The 27,223-nt window shown below is 36.4% G+C and overlaps 1 protein-coding gene across 22 annotated transcripts in view; it reads right to left on the bottom strand.

Moving 5' to 3' along the window:
• The window catches only part of ADGRL3 (adhesion G protein-coupled receptor L3), a 590,718-nt gene that overhangs the window by 182,275 nt on the left and 381,220 nt on the right, over window positions 1-27,223 (bottom strand). For 16 of the 22 annotated variants that reach the window (XM_082611711.1, XM_082611707.1, XM_082611717.1 and 13 more), the window contains 2 exons: window positions 3,663-3,965; window positions 1,478-1,581 (listed from right to left, as the gene is read on the bottom strand). In XM_082611711.1, coding sequence (XP_082467837.1) covers window positions 1,478-1,581; window positions 3,663-3,965 — 407 coding nt within the window. The remainder of the gene's footprint in view (window positions 1-1,477; window positions 1,582-3,662; window positions 3,966-27,223) is intronic. The other 6 variants (XM_082611697.1, XM_082611706.1, XM_082611708.1 and 3 more) reach the window with 1 other exon arrangement.

Raw genomic sequence — 27,223 nt, 5'->3', positions numbered from 1 at the left:
TATTATTATAAATTCCAACTCTCTAAGTTGTATAATCTTAATATAATTATAATACAACATAATTTTACACGTGCTACAGGATTACACAGAAATGCTCCAAAAGAACGGAACATACTTGCTATAAAACAAAAACATTCCATCCCTAAATCAAATGGGCAAGAGCTGTCTGCTCTTTGCAAGGAATTGTGCCTTTTGTCACAAGATTAGCAGGTCTGCAGAGGAAAGAAAATAATTAAGCATCATTATCAGTCAAAGTCACCAGTAATTTCTGCAATGAAATAGGCCAACCATATTCAGGAATTATCATGAAAACATTCACTTTCTAGGTGAATTATTACTGAATTAATATTAACCCCCAGGCTTAGTACATAGGGAATATTTTTTTAAAGTCACTAATGTAAGGAGATATGCTACTGATCTTTTAATCTGATCACATCCAGGAAGAGTTACTTGCCCTGGGGTCTGAGCTACATTGTAATAAAAATCAAAGGACATAAAAACTGTGGCAGGAACAGTACTGAAATTGGAGAAGCATCATTATGAATAGCAACAAGTATGGAGATGCACATGTAAGAGGGTAACTGGAGTCAATATAACCACTGTTCTTCCATGATTTAGGGTAAATAGATGGTTATGGCTCATCTGCTAAACAATCTACTGGGTAGATATTTATGGATTATTGAACAGTATATTATTGAGGATAAGCCTGGTTAAAAACAAATAGAGAAAAGAGCAAATGGCACAGAGAGGCTTTTAGTAAGGCCATCATTTGTAATACTTCTCAGGAAAAATCTCTTTCAGAAATTCCTCAGCATAGCTAATGTAACATAGAAGGACTCTCCATTTTAAGAGTGTATAAATCCACACAAATTGCTATAATAAGGATTCATCCCATAGCCCTTTTGGCATAAATGCACATCTGGTCTCTGTTTGCAATGAAATCAATTCAAAGCCACACAGTGCATTAATAATAAAAATGTTCAACATATTGCAACCAAATAAGCCCTGCAAATTTGAGTCTTCAAGATTCTGTCACATGTGTGTATACTTTTAACACTGATAAACGATTAGGTTACAGAACATTTATCAAATGGATTAAGATTCCAAAGGTAGACTTTTTTTTTTTGTAATTATTATTTCCACAGGAAAATCCATATGTATATATGCTAGAAGCTTTTGCTTGCTTGATTTATAATACCTCTTGGACTTTTATATCTGTAGTTCACAATATCATAAAAATTTTATTAATAATAAAACTGCCTGGCTTAGAGGAAGTCCATGGATTTCCTCTTTAAGAACAACAAAATTCTAGAATTAGCTCATAGCATATTAGGCTTGTCATTAAATCTTAAAATAAAATGGAGAATTTTTTCCACATTAATTAAAAAAATTATTGACTATTTTGTTTACAGCAGTTATAGTCAACAACAGAGGATCTAGATCTGGCAAAGTCTTCCTTGTCAGTGACATGATTTACCTTCTGTGTTATATGGCTGACCCAAGGAGAAGAGCAGTTGCTAAGGTCTGGTCCTTGGGGATCCCAGATTCCATCAGGAGCCAGGCATAGATAAGTTGATACTCCTAAAATAATGAGAGAAATAGGTCTGTTTCAAATGTTCAAACCATCTTTCTTATAATGACTTTATATCCATAATATGTTCAAATATGAGCAAAGGTAAGACTATGATCATTAAACTGAAGTAATGTCTATTAAAACACCATGTACAGTGCCTAGCAAGCAATTGGCATTAGAGAAACATAACATAACAAACACTCAATGTTTTTAAAGCATTTGCTGACAACTACACCAGGTACACGAATAACTTCATGAATTAGATGAATGTAGTACCTGACTCCATGGGGCTTACTGTTTGAGTTTTCAGAGGCAAGGTAGCTGTTGAGTCTTAGAGGAATCAGTTTGCAGGTTTTTCAGGAAAACAAGGTGGGTAAGGGCATTCCAGGCAAAGGAAAAATATGCTGTCTTTGGGAATCATCAAGTGTTTTGAATTGAGGTCTAGTGGGTAGGGGAGTTGTATTTAATGGAGTTGGAAAGGCTGGCAGAGCCAGATCATAAACGCCCTTGTCTGTCATCTGTAGGTGCTGGAAAATCAATGAAGACCATTACGCAGAGGAGACAAATGGGCTGATTTAGGCTGTAGAAAGATAACTGTAGCAGCAGCATGGAGGATGAATTTCAGGGAGTGATATGGAAGTTGTGAGGAAGCTATTGCAATAATTCAGGTGAGAAAAGACTGTGTGGGCCTTGGACAGGGGCACAGCAGAGGGGACAGAGAAAGGGTAAAAAGAAGACTGCAGAGTAAGCACAGTCACCTGGGAGGGAGGGCTTCAGAAGGTTTCCTGTAAATCTCTTTCTCAATTTTCACAGAACAAGAACAACATATTTCTGTAGTGCTTTGCAGTTTGCAAACTGCTTTCAAATAAAGTATTTCACTAACCTCTACAACAAACATCTGAAGAAAGGGGGACTGTTATTATTTCTCTTTTAGAGATAAAGGAACTGAGGTACAGAACTAAGGAGACAGTGCTAAGAGAAAAGTTCAAAATGTTTTCTGATTCCAATACCACAGAAAACTCTGGAACTAAATATTGTGCCCCTTCATAAAGGGAAGGAAGATCTCAGAATATTTTTAAACACTTTGATGAAAACAAATTAAATGTGCACTTTTATATATCTTCTTATCTTCCCACCACTTCATATACCATGGAATTCAGAAGGACATTTCCACATTGAAACTTTGTTAAGACAAACCTATTGAAGTAACCAAATCAATAACACCCAAAATCACAGCTCCTAACAATGCTGGTCTAGTGATGTCTATTATGCATTTGTTTTATTTACACATTTTATGCAATAATGCAAATTTTATGCAGGGTGTCAAGTATTAGTTATATGAAGATCAATATCTGTAACAATAAGAAATCAAACTATTTCTGGCTTAAAATTGTAAATAATAATATGGTTACCATTTGGTGATATTATGAATCACATCAGCGAAAAGAAAAAGGTGGGGGGACAAAGAGCTATCAAGTTCTTGACTACCTCCTAGAGAAAACAATGCAGGATTGATCTCTCTAGTGGATGCTGTGTAAGAGGAGGCTGGCTCCTGCCAGCATCATCCCTGACAATGTCAAGAGGCTCCAACTATTAAAGGACAGCTATGATGACTGGTAATAAAGGATAGTCAAATCTTCTCTTTTGTTAAATGTTAGGTAGTTTCAATGATCATCTAATACAGAAGTCCTTGGTCTAGTTTTCTGCAATAAACATTTGACAATTGGTCACAAGCATGAGAACTAGCTCCCACCAATCCAGTGATTCACTCTGGGCTGTTGCATAGGTGAGCTGGCCTTTTGGAGTAGCTGGGACATCCATAGCTTAATTGTAACTTGACCTCACAGCATGGGTGAAAACTATTGATCTCACAGGTATTCCCACCAAATTCTCACCTGTGACTTCTTCAGGTTGCATTCTCAAACTCTGAAAATACTTGGCTATAAATTGTAATTTGGCTGAGTCCAGAATTTAATCAAATTTAAGTAATAAAACTACGTTGTGACCAAAAAAAAAAAGAAAAAAAAAACTAGGAAAGCAAGCCAAAGTAACAATACACTTTTAGCTCAGCTCTGTAGGACAGACTTACCTATAGTTCCTGCAGGGCACGGCTGCTTTGCCATCTGTCCTTGACGGGTCTTAAACCACATGATTTCTCGAGCTTCCACAGCCTCACAGCTCTCTTCCAGAGCTGGGATTTGGGATGATCCTGACAGAAGGTGTGTGGTAATGTCATCAAGTACCTCAACTGCTGGAGATGGGGTGCTGGTATTCCGGTTTCTTCTTCCTGACACCGATGGGGTGGTACTCCTGCCTGGGCCCCAAGTTGTGGTCCGAAGGGTTGTACTGGTAGTGGTGCTTCCCGTGCCAAGAGGTCCTGCGGTAGAGATATCTGAAATAAAATTCAGAAGAAAACGCCTACATTGCTTGTTCACAGTAGGACCTAAAAACGTCCTAATACTTCAGAAGTCATTTTTATTTGACAATTCATGGAGACTTAAACATGGGAAAAATAAGCCAATATCAAAATATCAGAGTGCTACTTGAATATCAAGACAGTCATTTGACTAATGCTAAATGTAGGCTTGTTTCTAGTTTTTCTCAACTTCAATTACAGAAAACAAAGTTACAGCACAATTCAACTCTTCAGTAAGCTTTAAGAAGCTTACTGGCTTTTTGGACTATTAGGGGATTAAAACATTTACAGTCCTCTCCTTAGAATCTTCAAATTCGGTATAGGAAGGGAGAGAGCTATATACAATATTTTTTCCACATTAACTATAACATGAATTTCTAAAGATGTAGCAAAAAAAAAAAACAATCCGAAATTAAAGTGCTCACAAGCTAAAAGGTAAAGAGCAATTCTGAGTATAATATCCTTAACACAAATTCGAGTAGCGTGATTTACGCTGATGCTCTTAAAACAGACCCATTGTATCAAAACTTTCAAACTTCACATTAGTAACTTCCAATTAGTGTTCATAAATTATTTTCTAACTAGATTTTTAAAGTGGCATTTTCCAAGTTCCAGATAAAAGTGGTTAGGTTCCTTGATTAGATATTAACAGGTTATTAAATCTATAATGTATACAAAGCAATGTCTTAATGATACTATAGAAATAATCACTGCAGAGAATTATCTTTCTGGTAAAATATATTCAGATTCCCAACATAGGAATGCAAGCGTGTACCAGGCCTCCACATACATACACTGCTTTCCTAAATGTAAGATTAGAAACTACTCTTTTTTTTTTTTTTTTCAGTACGCGGGCCTCTCTCTGTTGTGGCCTCTCCCGTTGCAGAGCACAGGCTCTGGACATGCAGGCTCAGCGGCCATGGCTTACGGTCCCAGCCACTCCGCGGCATGTGGGATCCTCCCAGACTGGGGCACGAAACTTCGTCCCCTGCATCGGCAGGTGGACTCTCAGCCACTGCGCCACCAGGGAAGCCCAGAAACTACTCTTAATCTCACTCACTGGCAATAAACAGTGGGGGAACTGGCTCTGGTCAGATTCAAAGTAGCACAGGTTTAAGAAACTGAAGGGAGAACTGTGATGAGCCTCCTGTTGTTTGTCATTCATGGTCTGCTTTACCATGTCATCAATTAGACTCTGCTGCCCCAGAAGAGATGCCAAATCCATCACAGTGTATTTGGTGCATAAAATAGAATAGAGATTGCAGGGGGAGGGTCTATGAATTTTTCAAACACTTATTTATTTATTTTTTTAACATCTATTGGGAGTATAATTGCTTTACAATGGTGTGTTAGTTTCTGCTTTATAACAAAGTGAATCAGCTATACATATACATATATCCCCATATCTCCTCCCTCTTGCATCTCCCTCCCACCCTCCCTATCCCACCCCTCTAGGTGGTCAGAAAGCATCGAGCTGATCTCCCTGTGCTATTGTGGCTGCTTCCTACTAGCTATCTATTTTACATTTGGTAGTGTATTTATGTCCATGCCACTCTCTCACTTGGTCTCAGCTTCCCCTTCCCATGTCCTCAAGTCCATTCTCTATGTCTCTGTCTTTATTCCTGTCTTGCCCCTATGTTCATCAGAACCATTTTAAACACTTACTTAATAATTGAAATTGTAGCATTTCTGAAATGATACTATTTGCTATTTTGTCTTCTTGCTTGTTCTTCTGTTTCCTCTCCCCTTCTTCCTCCATTTTCTCTCGCATTCCCTCTCCACATGAATGGTAATGTTCATAACTACATTTACTCAAAGTTCATACAAGAAACCAGAGTATTCTTCTTTCCCCCTTTTTTTTCTGTATACACCATATCCCCCAAATTGCCAAGTCTGGCAGATTCCGTCTCATTTAAAAAATTTCTTGGAGACCTTCAAGATGGGGGAGGAGTAAGATGTGGAGATCACCTTCCTCCCCACAAATACATCAGAAATACATCTACGTCTGGAACAACTCCTACAGAACACCTCAGACTTCCCAAAAGGCAAGAAACTCCCCACGTACCTGGGTAGGGTAAAAGAAAAAAGGAAAAACAGAGACAAAAGAATAGGGACAGGACCTGACCTCTGGGAGGGAGCTGTGAAGGAGGAAAGGTTTCCACACACTAGGAAGCCCCTTCACTGGCAGGGTGGCGGGGAAACGCTGGAGCCACAAAGGAATGTGCAGGTACAGGGGTGCAGAGGGCAAAGTGGAGAGATTCCTATACAGAGGATCGGTGCTGACCAGTACTCACTAGCGTGAGAGGCTTGTGTGCTCACCCTCCCAGACGGGTGGGTGCTGGGAGCTGAGGCTCGGGCTTCAGAGGTTAGATCCCAGGGACAGGACTGGGGTTGGCTGCGTGAACACAGCCTGAAGGGGGCTAGTGCACCACAGCTAGCTGGGAGGGAATCAGGAAAATGTCTGGAACTGCCTAAGAGGCAAGAGACCATTGTTTTGGGGTGCGGGAGGAGAGGGGATTCAGAGCACCGCATAAATGAGCTCCAGAGACAGGCACGAGCCGCGGCTGTCAGCGCGGACCCAGAGACGGGAATAAAAGGCTAAGGCTGTTGCTGCAGCTGCCAAGAAGCCTGTGTGCAGTCACAGGTCACTATCCACACCTCTCCTCTGGGAGCCTGTGCAGCCTGCCACTGCCAGGGTCCCGTGATCCAGGGACAACTTCCCTGGGAGGACACACGGTGCGCCAAAGGCTGTCACAATATCACGCCAGCCTCTGTCGCCAGAGGCTGGCCCCGCATCCTGGACCCCCCTCTCCCCCCGGCCTGAGTGAGCCAGAGCCTCCTAATCAGTTGCTCCTTTAATGCCGTCCTGTCTGAGTGAAGAACAGATGCCCTCAAGTGACCTACATGCAAAGGCGGGGACAAATTCAAAGCTGAACCCCAGGAGCTGTGCGAACAAAGAAGAGAAAGGGATATTTCTCCCAGCAGCCTCAGGAGCAGTGGATTAAATCTCCACAATCAACTTGATGTACTCTGCATCACTGGAATAGCTGAATAGACAATGAATCATCCCAAAATTGAGGCGGTGGACTTCCGGAGCAAATGTAGACATGGGATTTGCTTTTTGCATCTAATTTGTTTCAGGTCTTATGTTTACCTTAGTTTAGTATTTAGAGCTTATTATCATGGTAGATTTGTTTATTGATTTGGCTGCTCTCTTCCTTCTATATATATATATATATATATATATACATTTTTTTTCCTTTTTCTCTTTCTTGTGAGTGTGTATGTGTATGCTTCTTTGTGTGATTTTGTCTGTATAGCTTTGCTTTTAACATATGTCCTAGGGTTCTGTGTGTCAGTTTTTTTTTTTTTAATTTTTAGTATTGTTTTTAGTGCTTATTATCATTGGTGGATTTGTTTTCTGGTTTCGATGCTCTCTTCTTTCTTTCTTATTTTTTTATTACAGTAATTTGTTTATGTCTAATAATTTTAAAAATTTAATTTTAATAACTTTCTTTTCTTTCTTTCTCTCTCTCCCTCCCTCTCTCTCTCTCTGTCTCTCTCCCCCCTCCTTTTTCTTCTCATCCATGTGGCTGACAGGGTCTCCATGCTCCAGTCAGGTTTAAGGCCTGTGCTTCTGAGGTGAGTTGAAAAGAGACCTCCCGGCTCCACGTGATATCAAACAACAAAAGCTCTCCCAGAGATCTCCATCTTAACACTAAGACCTGGCTCCACTCAATGACCAGCAAACTCCACTGCTGGACACCCTATGCCAAACAATTAGCAACACAGGAACACAACCCTACCCATTAGCAGAGAGGCTGCCTAAAATATAAAAAGGTCACAGACACCCCAAAACACACCACAGGACATGGTCCTGCCCACAAGAAAGACAAGATCCAGTCCCATCGACCAGAACACAGGCCCCAGTCCCCTCCACAAGGAAGCCTAGATAACCCACTGAACCAAACTTAGCCACTGGGGGCAGACACCAAAAACAACAGGAAATATGAACCTCCAGCCTGCAAAAAGGAGACCCCAAACATAGTAAGTTAAGCAAAATGAGAAGACAGAGAAATATGCAGCAGATGATGGAGCAAGGTAAAAACCCACTAGAACAAACAAATGAAGAGGAAATAGGCAGTCTACCTGAAATAGAATTCAGACTAATGATAGTAAAGATATCCAAAGTCATGGATATACAATGGAGAAAATATAAGAAAAATTTAACAAGGACCTAGAAGAATTAAAGAGCAACAAACAATGAAGAATAACACAATAAATGAAATTAAAAATTATCTAGAGGGAATCAATAGCAGAATAACTGAGGCAGAAGAACAGATAAGTGACCTCAAAGATAAAATAGTGGAAATAACGACCACAGAGCAGAATAAAGAAAAAAGATTGGAAAGAATTGAGGACAGTCTCAGAGACATCTGGGACAACATTAATGCACCAACATTCGAATTATAGGGGTCCCAGAAGAAGAAGAGAAAAAGAAAGGGATTGAGAAAATATTTGAAGAGATTATAGTTGAAAACTACCTAATATGGGAAAGGAAATAGTCAATCAAGTCCAGGAAGCATAAAGAGTCCCATACAGGATAAATCCAAGGAGAAACATGCCAAGACACATATTAATCAAACTATCAGAATTTAAATACAAAGAAAAAATATTGAAAGCAGCAAGGGAAAAGCAACAAATAACAGAAAAGGGAATCCCCATAAGGTTAACAGCTGATCTTTCTGCAGAAACTCTACAAGCCAGAAGGGAGTGGCAGAACATATTTAAAGTGATGAAAGGGAAAAAACTATAAACAAGATTACTGTACGAAGCAAAGATCTCATAGAGATTTGATGGAGAAATTAAAACCTTTACAGACAAGCAAAAGCTAAGAAAATTCAGCACCACCAAACCAGCTTCAAAACAAATGCTAAACGAACTTCTCTAGGAAGGAAACACAAGAGAAGGGAAAGACCTACAATAACAAACCCAAAACAATTAAGAAAATGGTAATAGGAAACATACATATAGATAATTACCTTAAATGTAAATGGAATAACTGCTCCAACCAAAAGACATAGACTAGCTGAATGGATACAAGAACAAGACCCATATATGTGCTGTCTACAAGAGACCCATTTCAGACCTAGGGACATATACTGACTGAAAGTGGGGATGGAAAAAGATACTCCATGCAAATGGAAATCAAAAGAAAGCTGGAGTAGCAATTCTCATATTAGAAAAAATAGACTTTACGATAAAGACTACTAAAAGACACAAAGAAGGACACTATATAATGATCAAGGGACAAATCCAAGAAGAAGATATAACAATTGTAAATATTTATGCACCCAACACAGGAGCACCTGAATACATAAGGCAAATGCTAAAAGCCATAAAAGCGGAAATCGACAGTAACACAATCATAGTAGGGGACATTAACACCGACTTTCACCAATGGAAAGATCATACAAAATGAAAATAAATAAGGAAACACAAGCTTTAAATGAAACATTAAACAAGATGGACTTTATTAACATTTAGAGGACATTACATCCAAAAGCAACAGAATACACTTTCTTCTCAAGTGCTCATGGAATATTCTCCAGGATAGATCATACTTGGATCACAAAACAAGCGTTGGTAAATTTAAGAAAATTGAAATTGTATCATGTAACTTTTCCAACCACAACACTATGAGACTAGATATCAATTACATGAAAAAATCTGTAAAAAATACAAATACATGGAGGCTAAACAGTACACTACTAAATAAAGAAGAGATCACTGAAGAAATCAAAGAGGAAATCAAAAAATACCTAGAAAAAAATGACAATGAAAACACAATGACCAAAAATGTATGGGATGCAGCAAAATACTACACAGAAATCTTGTGCACTCCTCTACACTAATGATGAAAAGTCTGAAAGAGAAATTAAGGAAACACTCTCATTTACCATTGCAATAAAAAGAATAAAATACCTATCAATAAACTTACCTAAGGAGACAATAGACCTGTATGCAGAAAACTATAAGACATTGATGAAAGAAATTAAAGATGATACAAATAGATGGAGAGATATACCATGTTCTTGGATTGGAAGAATCAACATTGTGAAAATGACTCTACTACCCAAAGCAATCTACAGATTCAATGAAATCCCTATCAAACTACCACTGGCATTTTTTCACAGAACTAGAACAAAAAATTGCACAATTTGTATGGAAACACAAAAGAGCCCGAATAGCCAAAGCAATCTTGAGAAAGAAAAACGGAGCTGGAGGAATTAGGCTCCCTGACTTCAGACTATACTACAAAGCTACAGTAATCAAGACAGTGTGGTACTGGCACAAAAACAGAATATAGATCAATGGAACAGGATAGAAAGCCCAGAGATAAACCCACGCACATATGGTCACCTTATCTTTGATAAAGGAGGCAGGAATGCACAGTGGAGAAAGGACAGCCTCTTCAATAAGTGGTGCTGGGAAAACTGGACAGGTACATGTAAAATAATGAAATTAGAACACTCCCAAACACTATGCACAAAACTAAACTCAAAATGGATTAAAGACCTAAATGTAAGGCCAGACACTAGAAAACTATTAGAGGAAAACATAGAACACTCTATGACATAAATCACACCAGGATCCTTTTTGACACACCTCCTAGAGAAATGGAAATAAAAACAAAAATAAACAAATGGGACCTAATGAAACTTAAAAACTTATGCACAGCAGAGGAAACCATAAGCAAGATGAATGGGAGAAAATATTTTCAAATGAAGCAACTGACAAAGGATTAATCTCTAAAATTTACAAGCAGCTCATGGAGCTCAATATTAAAAAAACAAACAACCCAATCCAAAAATGGGCAGAGGACCTAAAACGATAATTATCCAAAGAAGATATACAGATTGTCAACAAACACATGAAAGGATGATCAACATTACTAATCATTAGAGAAATGCAAATCAGAACTACAATGAGGTATCTCCTCACACAAGTCAGAATGGCCATCATCAAAAAATCTACAAACAACAAATGCTGGAGAGGGTGTGGAGAAAAGCGAACCCTCTTGCACTGTTGGTGGGAATGTAAATTGATACAGCCACTATGGAGAACAGTATGAAGGTTCCTTAAAAAACAAAAAATAGAGCTACCATGTGACCAGCAATCCCACTACTGGGCATATACACTGAGAAAACCATAATTCAAAAAAATATGTGTATCACAATGTTCATTGCAGCACTACTTACAATCACCAGGACATGGAAGCAAACTAAGTGTCCATCAACAGATGAATGGATAAAGAAGATGTGGCATGTATATACAGTGGACTATTACTTAGCCATAAAAAGAAAGGAAATTCAGTTACTTGTAGTGAGGTGGATGGACCTAGAGACTGTCATACAGAGTGAAGTAAGTCAGAAAGAGAAAAACAAATACCGTATGCTAACATGTATAATGGAATCTAAAAAAAAAAAAAAAAGGTTCTGAAGAACCTAGGGGCAGGACAGGTATAAAGATTCAGTCGTAGAGAATGGACTTGAGGACTTGGGGAGAGGGAAGGGTAAGCTGGGATGAAATGAGCGAGTGGCGTGCAAGTATATGCACTACCAAATGTAAAATAGATAGCTAGTGGGCAGCAGCTGCATAGCACAGGGAGATCAGCTTGGTGCTTTGTGACCACCTAGAGGGATGGGATAGGGAGGGTGGGAGGGAGATGCAAGAGGGAGGAGATATGGGGATATATGTATATGTATAGCTGATTCACTTTGATATAAAGCAGCAACTAACATGGCATTGTAAAGCAATTATACTCCAATAAAGATGTTAAAAAAAATATTTCTCTTTCTTCCCAATCACCATTATCTGTGTTCAACCTGCCATCATCTATGAACGAAAACGGTGGCCTTTTAACATTTTTCCTAATAAAAGCAATACCAGAGGAAAATGCCAATACTGGTATTTCAATATGTACTTTTGCAAAATAGAAATTCAGGATTTAGTAAACAAAATTTTTGGCACTAAGCATTTAACACAATTCAAATATAATATTTAGCAATGTATTTTTAAACAAGTGTAATTGAAGTCTTAAAATTATAAACAGTAAAAATTATTATAATATATATTGTTTACATATAAAATTATCAGAATTTCCAAAAAGAAAACATAAAAGTAAGAAAATTTAATAATAATGAGCTGAAAATCAAATATTATTTATTAATGTTAATTAATGTTAAAGTAAATAATATAATTGTATTAATACTTAGCATTGGCTTTTAAAAAATATGTGTCAATTGTGTCATTGCTGGGAATATAAGCACATTTTTTGTGCAAATTTTTCTAGTTGTTGGAAAAATTATTTTTGACCTCATACTACTTGATGGAGTAGTAAGGCAATAGTTAAAAGCTAACTTCAAGTTATTTTCTCTGACTCCAATTTCAGTAATGCCATCTCTCATTTGTACTTTTGAAGGGATGATTTTGAATAACAAATTTTTGAAAGGGACTCTGAATCTTTTCATTGATAATGAGCTACAGTTTTTGTTTCAAAAAAAGTATTTTTAGTTCTTTGTAGTCTACTTTGATCATGTAGAAACAGAGACTCATATCAGTTAGCTGTATTAGTGAAATAATCTCATGGTCAAATTTACTCGTTCAAGAAGTTTTTGATCTAGAGAAGAAATTAATTTAAAAATAGAAGCTGTGATTTTCAGTGGTCTTCCTTCTCTTCCTGAGAATTCTATAGGTACTAAAGAATGCTTTCTAAATAAATTTAGCCTTCTTCACTTAGAAATTTTAATTAACATACAACCCTCTGGGAGAAGAGGGGATTTGTTTTGTGATCATTTTTGCTCTGATAAAACTGCATCATCACATTTCTGGTGAGAAGATTCTCTGGCCTATTTTCTCAACAACACAAATCATGCACAAGGAGCAATGACATATTATCATAAGACTTTTGTTTGCTCTGATTCCAGACTTGCCAAGTTTGAATAGAATTGTCTTTTAGCATAGATTTTATATATGTATCATTGTGCTCTATTTAAATGATCCAGATTTCAGATTTTTAAAAACTATAGTATCCCACCAATAAGTATTTAACAATAGCATCACATAATGAAAATCAGTGTTCTTATTTTTCTCTAAAATAAGCTTACTCAAACCATTCTTCACCTTTTGCCAAAGGCATCTCTTAGGGTGTACATTGGAATATGTTACTCCCCAGATTAAAATCCCCAGATGGTTTCTATCTGCCCTCCAAATAAAGCTGAACCCCCTTTCTTCATGCCTATAGCCTTTAGGAGTTTCTTTCTCCAGCTCATTTATAATGCATTTTAATCTTTTACTTCTACTCGTAAACCATACAAAATTACCAGTAGTTTCCCAGTTGTCCCCTGTTCTTTTGGCCTCAGGGTCTTTGCATATGCTGCAGTACTCCTGCCCCCATTTCCACCTAGTAATTCCTATGTATTCTGTGGGGCTTAGATTGGATACCATCTCCATCAAGGAACCTTTTCAAATTTAACAAGACAGGGTTTTATACTACAATGTGTTTTGTCAATATCATTTCCTCAACTTTTGGCCTTCTGTCTGACTAAGAGTTAATAAGCTCTCAGCAAAGATAGATGACCATCAGGGATAGGTCAAGGAAGCAGGAGAGGGTCCTGTTGTAAAAATTCACAAAAGATGGGAAAGGATAAGTAAAAAGAAATAGCAAATGGAGTAGCTAAGAATCCCTACAGTTGATGGGCTGCAAAAGTTATTTGATAAATGCATTTTACTCTACATTAAGAAAACTTAAAGAAATAACTCTAAGAGAAAATAAACAGGGAGAATACAAAGCCCCTCTTTCCTCAAATTACCTTATCTCAGAACAATCATATTTAAATTGAACATACTTTTGTGAAGCAGTAACACTGATAAAAGATATATATTTTTTTCTTTTTTTTTTGCGGTACACGGGCCTCCCACTGCTGTGGCCTCTCCCTTTGCGGAGCACAGGCTCTGGACGCGCAGGCTCAGCGGCCATGGCTCATGGGCCCAGCCGCTCCGCGGCATGTGGGATTTTCCCGGACCGAGGCACGAACCCGTGTCCCCTGCATTGGCAGGCGGACTCTCAACCACTGCGCCACCAGGGAAGCCCAAGATATATATTTTTTAAGTTCAATTTGTTATGAAATACATTGCAAAGACTTTATTTAGTTTAATACAGAAGCACTACTGTTAAGGATCAGTATAGATCTCTTTTCTTTGGAACTGTGTCGCAGAGAGATATCTACAAGCATGGTTGTACCTTTCTGTTTGACTTTAAGCAGAATAAAAATCCATTTTAAAAGCTGTCCCTGATCCCCCATCCCTTCCCTACCATTTACGGCCATGTACGGCTCCCAAGAGCTCTGCTCAATGCCAGCTTTTGGCAGAATAAGTACTACTAGTGACATACATGTTGTCACCAGTGCCCAGGAAAGAGCAGGCCTTACTTCTAGATACTGTGAAAAAAGATCTAGATTCACGAAAGAGTTCTAGCAACACACTTTGGTGAAGTTCCAGCCTATATCATATGCTATAAGGAGTTTTTCCTTCTCTATCTTCCAGCAAGGTAAAAGTGATATGATACTTTTCCAGTGTACACTGTTACTGAATCTTACCTGATGACATAGCTTAATAAAACTATGAGTTTTTAGTGCCTCATATGCTTGAGGTTTTGTATCAGGGAAGGTTACTATGTAAAAGAAAATAAGTTTGAGTGACTGTTTATATAAAACACTTTATCAAAATTGTGCAATTTTCCTTATTATTTTGTCATTGTTATTGTGCTTATTGTGCTTATACAGATTAGTATTTGGTTATCAGAAATGTAACCAAAAAAGTCCTTCATATTAACATTTTTCTCTCATAATTAACATTTATTTCCAAAATAAATTTTTAATTCTCTTGCCCTCTGAAATTTATTGTCCATGGGTTATTTCATTCTTATGATTTGATTTATTTTGCTGAATTTTTTTTCTTCAGCCTGCCTTGAAAAGAATAAATGTTATTTTGAATGTTACTACAGATTATACTCTGTGGAGTACACTATGGAAAACTGAAAATAAATGACATTTGTATAGTGCTTTACATTTTGTAATGCTTTACCTTATCTCTATTATCTCATTGAATTCTTATTTTTAAATGTGCAGAGTAATTATAACTATGAATTCCTAATTTTACAAATGAGAGAACATAGGCTCAACTGGTAAGTGAATCATAATCATGCAAGTAGTAAGTCGGTGTCCTCTAATTCCATATTCCATATTTTTCATAATATGCTTTTAAAAGTGGCAGCCTGAATTATTTCATGCATTCTACAACTACAAGTCTTCCATAATGCTTTAAGAAGGGACTGAAGGAACTAAAATGATTCTAATAAAGCATTACTACTTTTTTTTTTTTTTTTTTTTTTTTTTTTGCGGTACGTGGGCCTCTCACTGCTGTGGCCTCTCCCGTCGCGGAGCACAGGCTCCGGATGCGCAGGCTCAGCAGCCATGGCTCACGAGCCCAGCCACTCCGCAGCATGTAGGATCTTCCCAGACCGGGGCACAAACCAGTGTCGCCTGCATCGGCAGGTGTACTCTCAACCACTACGCCACCAGGGAAGCCCAACGTTACTATTCTTGATCACAAAACACATTTATTATTTGGGATTGACACTGTGAATGGACTTAGTTATTTTCCCCCAAAATTCATATGTTGAAGCCCTATTCCACATATGACTATATTTGGAGATAGAGCCTTTAAAGAGGTAATTAAGATTCAATGAATTCATAAGGGTGGGTTCCTAATACAATAGAACTGTTATCCATATAAGAAGAGAGATACCAGGGATACAGGGGTACAGAGTAAAGGCCATGTGAGGATATAGTGAGAAGGTGACCATCTTAAGTCAAGGAGAGAAGCCTAAGGAGAAACCAATCCTGCTAGCACCTTGAGCTTGAACTTTCAGCCATCAGAACTGTGAGAAAATGAATTTCTGTTGGCTTAAGCCACCTTGTCTGTGGTATTTTGTTGTTGCAGCCCTAGCAGACTAATACAGGCATCTTCTGAAAAATGTAATACTTAAAATAGAATATAAACCATGGAATCAAAAATAGGATAAACGTCATGATAGAAGAAATGTTTTCTTTCTACTCATGAAATACATGGACCTTCTTCTTGATTCTCCATTTTTCCCCTTCCTCTTTAAAATATGTACCTCCCCTCATGGTTTTCCCTTTACAAGCCTTTCTTTTGGGCTAACTTCATCCCAACATAAAGTATTTTGGTTGACTACAGAAGCATTTCCTTCTCCCCACCTTCCAAGCATTTAATCCAAGGTCAATTATTGAAGAAATCCTCCCAAGGGTGTGATAAAGGAAAAATGAAAACCAAAACCATAAAAATGCTGCAAGTGTCTTTTGGCTGCCTGTGCAGTGCTCTGGGTAGAAGAAAGAAATTCTGCCTGACCTCCATGAATGTCAGTTGGTGGCAGAAGATTTGATTGCACTTAGTTTTTAAAAAGAAACATTATCAGTCATGAAATCATGAAATTTTCCAATTATTTTCAGAATCCATCTATAATACTTGGCTCCATGGCCCCTTGAAATAGTGAAATTCCACATACTATCAGCTATGTGGGGGTAAAGTTATTTTTGTATCTTGATCCATTTATATTTTCTGATTCTCTCATAGAATATATTCTTACTGTATATAAAGAAAATTATCTGTTCTAATAAACATGAACTTGTAATGGCCTTATCATGTAAGGTATTAAGGTAAAATAAAGGATTTTGGGGGCATCTTATAAGAATTATCTGCTACATACTTAGCCCTTACCATGCCAGGAACTGCGCTGTATGTTTTATATATGTATTATAAGAAATACTAATTTAGTATTCCTGATAACCTTAGGGTAGCTATACTGATCTTCATTTTGGAGATGAAAGAAGTCAAATTAGGCAATTCTCCCAAGCTTATATAGCTGGAAAGTGATAGAACCAGGATTCTAATCCAAGTCTATCAAAATCTCTCCCTTTCTATTAGGATTATCCTATTGTTAAAAATTTATACAAAATGTAATGACAGAAACATATTTGTAAAAACTCAATAAATTTGGAAATTAATATGTCCCCAGTACTGCTCACATATACTTTCTTGGTATTGCTATGGCCTGGACCTATTGGGTAGTTTTGAGTACTTATTATGCATCTGGCACTATTCTGAGCACTTCACAGGAACTAGCCCATTTAATTCTGACAACAAATCTGTACTATTAATTATCATGATTTTCAGATGGTGAAACTGAAGCACCAAGAGATTCAGTAATTTTTCTAAGGTTGAAAGTTCATAACAGAGAAACAACCTAGGCACACTCTTAACCACACTAACTTAGAAGGAATATTGATAACCTGAACTTGATCCACAGGAAATTACCTGCCCACTGATTGTGAGACTGGAGGAAGTAATCCTCTTTGAGCTAATTTCTTTCTGTTATGGCATGTCTAAATCTCTTAACGTAAGGACCCCCAAGAAAAAACTATAAAGTCCAGAAAATTGAGTACAGTGGTGGGCACACAAGTAGGCAGTAAACAATCAGCAAACAGTAATGTGAAATATAGCTGCTTTTTCATGAACATATGTTATGTACCTGGTAGTGTGCTAATGCTTTACATGCATAATTGAGGTATGGAGAGGTGAAGATAATTTCTTAATTTCACATAGTTCAGAAGTGGTAAATCCAGGATTTTAATATGAATAGTTTGCCTCCAAAACCCATGTGTAATCCATATTATCTGACAAAGATTTGAAGTCAATTTTTAAACTATCAAGTCTAGAATATATTATTTGTCTATAAGAGAGCTAATTTCTAGGGATTATAAGATTAATTCATCCCTTCCATATTTATTAATCATCTACCATATGACAGGAGTAGTACTGGGAATAAAACATTGAATATTGTTATCATGTTCTTCTCCCTCATGAAGCCCTAAGAAGCTTTATAGAAAATCTACTGAAGAAGTTAGGAAATAGAGCAGAAATATACTAAAAATATTATTTATTCAGTAAATATTTATTGGTGTTTGTTTTATACTAGACATTGTGATGGGTATCAAGGATTCAGAGATTAAGCAAAGAGCACTGCCCTCAAGAAGATTTTAATATAGTGTATTTTTTGGAAGGTACAAGATCTATTAAATTTTCTTTGTGCCACTTAGAAAAAACCTCTGCCAATTAAACTGTGACATATCTTCAAGTGTTAGGGACATTCCAACTAATGAAATGCTAAGAGGTGAAATCATGAGAATCCTAGAGTTAATAAAATTCTGTAGTAACAGAAACGTCTCTTTATAATACAATGAGATAAATAATCATTTAAAAGAAACGTGACTTTGGACAAATTATAATATCTTTGTACTTTAGTTTTCTTTTTGTGTTTTTCACTAAATGGAGACAATAATATATATATATATTTGAGAAAAAAGTGTCAATATGGGTTTAAAGTACTTAGCAAAGTAATGACAGAGAACAGATTAATAAGCATTTACTATCAGTAATAATGTTATTTATTTCCTAATAGAACCAAGAATTACTGGTTGCTTACCATGTGCCAATTGCTATTCTAAATGCAGGAGATAGAGAATTGAACAATAAAAACAATAAAAAATAAAAATCCCTGCCTTCATAGAGCTTATATTTTATTAGGATAAATAGGACAAAAATTTAAAATATATAGCATATTACATATTAAAAAGTGCTAAGGATAAGAAGAAAAAAAAAACAACAGGGGAAGGGAAAGTAATCGGAAGTGTTAGTAGAGGAAATTGCAATTTTTAATAGGGTGTCAGGCATTGCCTTGCTGTTATGGTGACAAGGAGGACCTGAAGGAGGTGGAGGAGTGAGAGATGTGAATAACTGCGGAGCATTCCAGGTAGAGGGAAGAGCATCCGCAAAGGTCTATATGCAGTGAGATGACCAGTGTTGTTGGAGCAATGTTAAAGAAAACAAGTATGGAATGAGATCAGAGATGTGGTGAGGGGCTGAGCATATAGCACTTTATAGTTATAGGGAGGACTTTGGCATTTACTCTGTCTGGTGTGGGAAGCCACTGTACGGTCTGAGCAGAGGAAAGGTATGATCTGATTTAGGTTCACTTGGGTTGCTGTGTTTAAGAGTGACTGAATGGGAAGAGAACAGAAGTAGGGAGAACAAGTATCTATTTGACTATACGTCTGAGGTGTAAGTGGTGATCATAATGACTAGAATGCTATGGGTCATGTGCATATATACAAGAGTATGGGGGTGTGAGAGAGGTGATGGCTTTTGAGTATGGAAACTATGATCCTCATTGGTACATAGTAGGCCTTGAACAATGCTGGTGGAATTGAGCTGATGTTTGATTCTTCATTTTAACAGAAGAAGAGTTAGCTCTTCTAATGTCAATTCTTCTTCATCTCCATCTCAATTACTATTATTTATTTAAAATTGAAACAACCACATAGACATATTGACTTCAAACAGTATGAAAATATTCCCAAGGATTCCTGATTTATAACCAACAGAGTTGTGTTGGTTTTCTCATTACTGCAAAATATTTAGAAGTTTTGATTTATGAGAATATTAAGTAAACTTTGGTGGTGACAAAACCATGCAAACAAAAAAACTGGGAGAATAAATTCAACTGAATTTGAGTTTACTGATTTCTCAATGACCAGCAAAGCATTCAAGGAGTGTAAGTAGTTAAATTGAGTTAGGATTTAGAATAATTCCTTACTTCTAGCCTTAATATTGTATTTTATTCCCCTACTTTTGACATCATTGTTATCCAGTTACTAAAATTATTGCCTAATATTTACAATGACATATGTTTTATTATTAACTTGTGAATTGTAGTTTACCTATGAAGACAAAGTGATTCCAAACTGTAAGGCTTACATATGATTTATTTGTAAGTATGAAGTTAAAATAAATTCAAGAAAAATAAAATTATTCTCTGTATTTAGAAACGAAATACTCAAAGTGAATAGCAAAGAAAAGCTCATAATTAAAGCTCCAAGATTTTTTTAAAGAATGCAATTTTAGTAACTTTGATCTATTGCATATGCTTGAGATAATATATATGTGCTCGCCCCTGTTACATATACACAAGTTTCCAAGAAACTGGCAAAATGTAAGGCCCTTTTTCAGGGTGGCTACAGTTCTTGGTTATTTGTTTTGCTGTTTACATGTAGAGTCTGGAAAAAAGAAGGTCATTATATTGCTTTCTAAGCACTTTCTTAAAAGCAAACAGTTAAACTCAAGCATTGATTTTTATTTTTTTAACCAATTAAACCTAACAGTGACACAACTGGGAGATCCAACTGCTAGGACCCTAGCTGCTAGGAAGGGAATACAAGTTTGAATATAACGTGGCCCCTCTCCTCAAGGAGTTTACAGGGTGGGCGGGCTCACTGTATTATGGGTTGTAGAGAGTCATATCTTGGCTCTCCACTGTGCCCATCATCTTTCTTACACTGATGAGATCGCTAGACATTTCATTTTTTTCAGGTAATTTAAATTATAAAAAAGAAAAAGAGCTGTATTAATTGTCATATAAATGATTCTTAATTTCAAGTAAAACCATAAATATTCTTCTAAGTCACTTAATAATCAGCTTACAGATTACAGACTTGATAAATTAAGTCATTCTTCCAAAACCACATTTAAACTGTACAACTCTACAGCTATTACTGAGTGAAAGGAAATTTGATATTCTACTTTGTTTTCCATGAAAATATACTACCTGACATATATTAAATACTCAATAATGCATGATGGGTGAGTGATAGAATAATTATGCTTTATTTTGAAAAGTATTTTCAGATCTATGAACATATGTTACTGTATCTTATTACATTCAGATTTTAATAAAGTTGGATTAAATAATTTAATCACCCACTCCAGATTAAATTTTGTAAGATTTAATATACAGGAGTTTCAAATTCAAATTTACATAATATTCAGTTATAATACAAGTATCAGAAAATACAGACCTAGACACTCAAGAAGCATAACATTTACATAGATAATAGTAATTAATGATTACTTTCCTCTAAAATAAAGGTAGGGGTAGAAATTGTCTATGTTAAGAGAATTAAGTGGTTGAGTGATTAGGCCAAGGTATTTTCTGTTATACATTCAGGAATAGAATTCAGAACATTTATCTCTAAGGCAATTTTTTCTTTGTTTGTCTGTTTTGCTTTAAGGTAAAAAGTAGATAGATTTATTATTACCCTTTGTAAAGAGGTTGCAGGAAAATGGGGCTTGAGAAGATGGTCATGTCCCAGGTCTTGGGCAAGTTCCTGGGATGGGCCACCAAGTAAGGGTCCTTGGCTTCTCTCAGGAAAAAATTCAAGAGTGAGCCATAGGAAAGTGAAAACAGAAAAACACATTCTGTAGGCAGAACACAGTCCATCTCAAAAGGCCAGAGTGGCCCTGGGAGATACACACTCCACATACAGAGTATGAGCTGTCTCAGGTGAGAGCAGCCCTGAAATATGGGGTGGACAGTTTTTATGGGCTGGGTAATTACATAATTTAAAGAGTGGGAGATTTGAGCAGAAGCAAGAAGAACTAGAATTTTGCAGCCTGTGGAAGGAAAACCACATTCACAGAAACATAGACAAAATGAAAAGGCAGAGGACTTTGTACCAGATGAAGGAACAACACAAAACCCCAGAAAAACAACTAAATGAAGTGGAGATAGGCAACCTTCCAGAAAAAGAATTCAGACTAAAGATAGTGAAGATGATCCAGGACCTCGAAAAAAGAATGGAGGCAAAGATCGAGAAGATGCAATAAATGTTTAATAAAAAACCTAGAATAATTAAAAAACAAACACCTAGAAGCATTGAAGAACAAACAAACACAGATGAAAAAATACAATAACTGAAATGAAAAAGATACTAGAAGGAATCAATGGAAGAATAACTGAGGCAGAAGAACAGATAAGTGATCTGGAAGACAGAATGGTGAAATTCACTGCCATGGAACAGAATAAAAAAAAAAGAATGAAAAGAAATGAAGACAGCCTAAGAGACATCTGGGACAACATTAAACATAACAACATTTGCATTATAGGGGTTGCAGAAGAAGATAAAGAGAATGGACCCGAGAAAATATTTGAAGAGATTATATTAAAAACTTCCCTAACATGGGAACAGAAAGGGCTACTCAGCTCCAGGAAGTGCAGAGAGTCACAGGTAGGATAAACCCAAGAAGAAACACACTGAGACACATAGTAATCAAACTGAGAAAAATTAAAGGCAAAAAAAAAAAAATATATTGAAAGCAACAAGGGAAAAATGACAAATAACATACAAGGGAACTCCTATAAGTTTAACAGCTGATTTCTCAGCAGAAACTCTATAAGTCAGAAGGGAGCGGCACTAAATATTTAAAGTGATGAAAGGGAAGAAACTACAACCAAGATTACTCTACCTGACAAGCATCTCATTCAGATTTGATGGAGAAATCAAAAGCTTTACAGACAAGCAAAAGCTAAGAGAATTCAGCACCACCAAACCAGCTCTACAACATATGCCAAAGGATCTTCTCTAAGTGGGAAACACAAAAGAAAAGGACTTACAAAACAAACCCAAAACAATTAAGAAAATGGTCATAGGAACATACATATCAATAATTACTTTAAACGTGAATGGATTAAATGCTCTCACTAAAAGACACAGGCTTGCTGAATAGATACAAAAACAAGACACATATATATGCTGTCTCCAAGAGACCCACTTCAGACCTACGGACACATACAGACTGAAAGTGAGGGGATGGAAAACGATATTCCATGCAAATGGAAATCAAAAGAAAGATGGAGTAGTAATACTCATATCAGATAAAATAGATTTAAAAATAAGAATGTCACAAGAGAAAAGGAAGGACACTACATAATGATCAAGGGATCAATCCAAGAAGGAGATATAACAATTATAAATTGCATCCAACATAGGACCACCACAATACATAAGGCAAATGATAACAGCTATAAAAGAGGAAATCTACAGTAACACAATAATAATGGGGGACTTTAAAACCTCACTTAAAACAAAGGACAGATCATCCAGACAGAATATTAATAAGGAAACACAAGCTTTAAATGACACAATAGACCAGATAGATTTAATTGATATTTATAGGTTATCCCATCCAAAAACAGCAGATTTCACTTTCTTCACAAGTGCACATGGAACATTCTCCAGGATAGATCAAATCCTGGGTCACAAATCAGGCCTTAGTAAATTTAAGAAAATTGAAATCATATCAAGCATCTTTTGTGACCACAATGCTATGAGATTAGAAATCAATTACAAGGGGAAAAGAGTAAAAAACACAAACACATGGAGGCTAAACAATACATTAATAAATAACTAAGAGATCACTGAAGAAATCAAAGAGGAAGTCAAAAAATACCTAGAGACAAATTACAATGAAAACAGGACAATCCAAAGCCTATGGGATTCAGCAAAGGCAGTTCTAAGAGGGAACTTATAGCAATACAAGCCTAGCTCAAGAAACAACAAACATCTCAAATAAATAATGTGACCTTACACCTAAAGGAATTAGAGAAAGAAGAACAAACAAAACCCAAAGTTAGTAGAAGGAAAGAAATCATAAAGATCAGAGCAGAAAAAATGAAATAGAAACAAAGAAAACAATAGCAAAGATCAATAAAACTAAAAGGTGATTCTTTGAGAAGATAAACAAAATTGATAAACCATTGGCCAGACTTATCAAGAAAAAGAGGGAGAAGAGTCAAATCAATAAAATTAGACATGAAAAAGGAGAATTTACAACAGACACCTCAGAAATACAAAGCATCCTGAGAGACTACTACAAGCAACACTATGCCAATAAAATGGACAACATGGAAGAAATGGACAAACTCTTAGAAAGGTATAGCCTTCCAAGACTGAACCAGGAAGAAATGGAAAATATGAACAGACTGATCACAAGTAATGAAATTGGAATTGTGATTAAAATATTCCAACAAACAAAAGTCCAGGACCAGAGGTTTTCACAGGTGAATTCTATCCAACATTTAGAGAAGAGTTAACACCCATCTTTCTCAAACTCTTCCAAAAAATTTCTGAGGAAGGAACACTCCCAAACTCATTCTATGAGGCCATCATCATCCTCTTACCAAAACTAGACAAAGATATTACAAAAAAAGAAAATTACAGACCAATATCACTGATGAATATAGATGCAAAAATCCTCAACAAAATACTAGCAAACAGAATCCAACAACACATTAAAAGGATCATACACAATGATCAAGTGGGATTTATCCCAGAGATGCAAGGATTCTTCAATATACACAACTCAATCAATGTGATACACCATATTAACAAATTGAAGGATAAAAACCATATGATCATCTCAATAGATGCAGAAAAAGCTTTTGACAAAATTCAACACCATTTATGATAAAAACTCTCCAGAAAGTGGGCATAGAGGGAATATACCTCAACATAATAGAGGTCATTTATGACAAACCCACAGCAAACGTTATTTTCAATGGTGAAAAACTGAAAGCACTTCCTGTAAGATCAGGAAAAAGACAAGGATGTCCACTCTCACCACTATTATTCAACATAGTTTTGGAAGTCCTAGTCATGGCAATCAGAGAAAAAAAAGAAATAAAAGGAATACAAATTGGAAGAAGAAGGAAAACTGTCACTGTCTGCAGATGATATGATGCTATACATAGAGAATCCTAAAGATGCCACCAGAAAACTACTAGAGCTAACCAAAGAATTTGGTAAAGTTGCAGTATAAAAAATTAATGACCAGAAATCTCTTGCAGTCCTATACACTAATGATGAAAAATCTGAAAGAGAAATTAAGGAAACACTCCCATTTACCACTGCAACAAAAAGAATAAAATACCTAGGAATAAACTGACCTAGGGAGACAAAAGTACTGTATGCAGAAAACTATAAGACACTGATGAAAGAAATTAAAGGTGATACCAACAGATGGAGAGGTTTACCATATTCCTGGATTGGAAAAATCAATATTGTGAAAATGACTATACTACCCAAAGCAATCTATAGATTCAATGCAATCCCTATCAAATTACCAATGGCATTTTTTACAGAACTAGAATAAAAAATCTTAAAATTTGTATGGAGACAAAAAAGACCCTGAATAGCCAAAGCAATCTTGAGGGAAAAAAGTGGAGCTGGAGGAATCAGACTCTGTGACTTCAGACTATACTACAAAGCTACAGTAATCAAGACAATATGTATTGGCACAAAAATAGAAATATAGATCAATGGAACAAGATAGAAAGCCCAGAGATAAACCCATGCACCTTTGGTCAACTAATCTATGACAAAGGAGGCAAGGATAGACAATGGAGAAAAGACAGTCTCTTCAATAAGTGGTGCTGGGAAAACTAGACAGGTCCATGTAAAAGAATGAAATTAGGATACTCACTAACACCATACACAAAAATAAACTCAGAATGGACTAGAGACCTAAATGTAAGACTGGACACTGTAAAACTCTTAGAGGAAAACATAAGAAGAACATTCTTTGACATAAATCTCAGCAAGATATTTTTTGATCCACCTCCTAGAGTAATGGAAATAAAAACAAAAATAAACAAATGGGACTTCATGAAACTTAACAGCTTTTGCACAGCAAAGGAAACCATAAAGAAGATGAAAAGACAACCCTCAGATTGGGAGAAATTGTTTGCAAATGAAGCAACTGACAAAGGATTAATCTCCAAAATATACAAGCAGCTCATGCATCTCAATATAAATAAAACAAACAACCCAATCCAAAAATGGGCAGAAGACCTAAATAGACATTTCTCCAAAGAAGACATACAGGTGGCCAAGAAGCACATGAAAAGCTGGTCAACATCACTAATTAGAGAAATGCTAATCAAAACTACAATGAGGTATCACCTCACACCAGTTAGAATGGGCATCATCAGAAAATCTACAAACAACAAATGCTGGAGAGGGTGTGGAGAAAAGGGAACCCACTTGCACTGTTGGTGGGAATGTAAATTGATACAGCCACTATGGAGAACAGTATGGAGGTTCCTTAAAAAATTAAAAATAAAATTACCATATGACCTAGCCATCCCACTAATTGGCATATACCCTGAGAAAACCATAATTCAAAAAGACACGTGCACCCCAATGTTCATTGCAGCACTATTTACAATAGCCAGGTCATGGAAGCAATCTAAGTGCCCATCGACAGACGAAGGAATAAAGAAGATATGGTACATATATACAATGGAATATTACTCAGCCATAAAAAAGAATGAAATTGGGTCCTTTGTAAAGTCGTGGATGGATCTAGAGATTGTCATACACAGTGAAGTAAGTCAGAAAGAGAGAAAACAATACCGTATATTAACGTATATATGTGGAACCTAGAAATATAGTACAGATAAACCTGTTTGCAGGGCAGAAATAGAGAGACAGATGTAGAGAAGAAACCTATGTTCACCAAGGGGGAAAAGTGGCAGGGGGTGGTGGTGGTGGGATGAATTGGGAGATTGGGATAGACATATATGCACTATTATGTATAAAATAGATAATTAATAAGAACCTGCTGTATAAAAAATTAATACAATAAAATTCAAAAATTTTAAAAATAAATATATAAAGAGTGGGAGATTTATTCCAACTACTTTGGGGAAGGGATGGGATTTCCAGGAATTGAGCCAGTGCCTACTTTTTGTCCTTTTATGGCATTGGAACTGTTGTGGTGTTGGTGGGTGTGTCATTTAGCATGCTAATGTATTACAATGAGCGTATAATGAGTCTCAAGGTCTACTGGAGGTAGAATCTTCCACCATCTTGGGCCTAGTTGGTTCTAACCAGTTTTTGTCATATCCTCAACAGCTCTGTCACTTTTTTTTTTTAAATTGGAGTATAATTGCTTTACATTGCTGTGTCATTTTCAGCTGTACAGCAAAATGAATCAGCCATACATGCACATATATCCCCTCTTTTTTGGATTTCCTTCCCATTTAGGTCAGCAGAGAGCACTGAGTAGAGTTCCCTGTGCTATACAGTAGGTTCTCAGTTATCTATTTTATACATAGTAGTGTATATATGTTAATCCCAATCTCCCAATTCATCCCAACATCCGCCTTCCCCCTTGGTATCCATATGGTTTTTCTC

Source organism: Mesoplodon mirus, assembly GCF_964341445.2.
Source record: "Mesoplodon mirus genome assembly, chromosome: 2".
NCBI classification, from domain to species: Eukaryota; Metazoa; Chordata; class Mammalia; order Artiodactyla; family Ziphiidae; genus Mesoplodon; species Mesoplodon mirus.
This window is presented reverse-complemented; position numbering and strand designations above follow the sequence as displayed.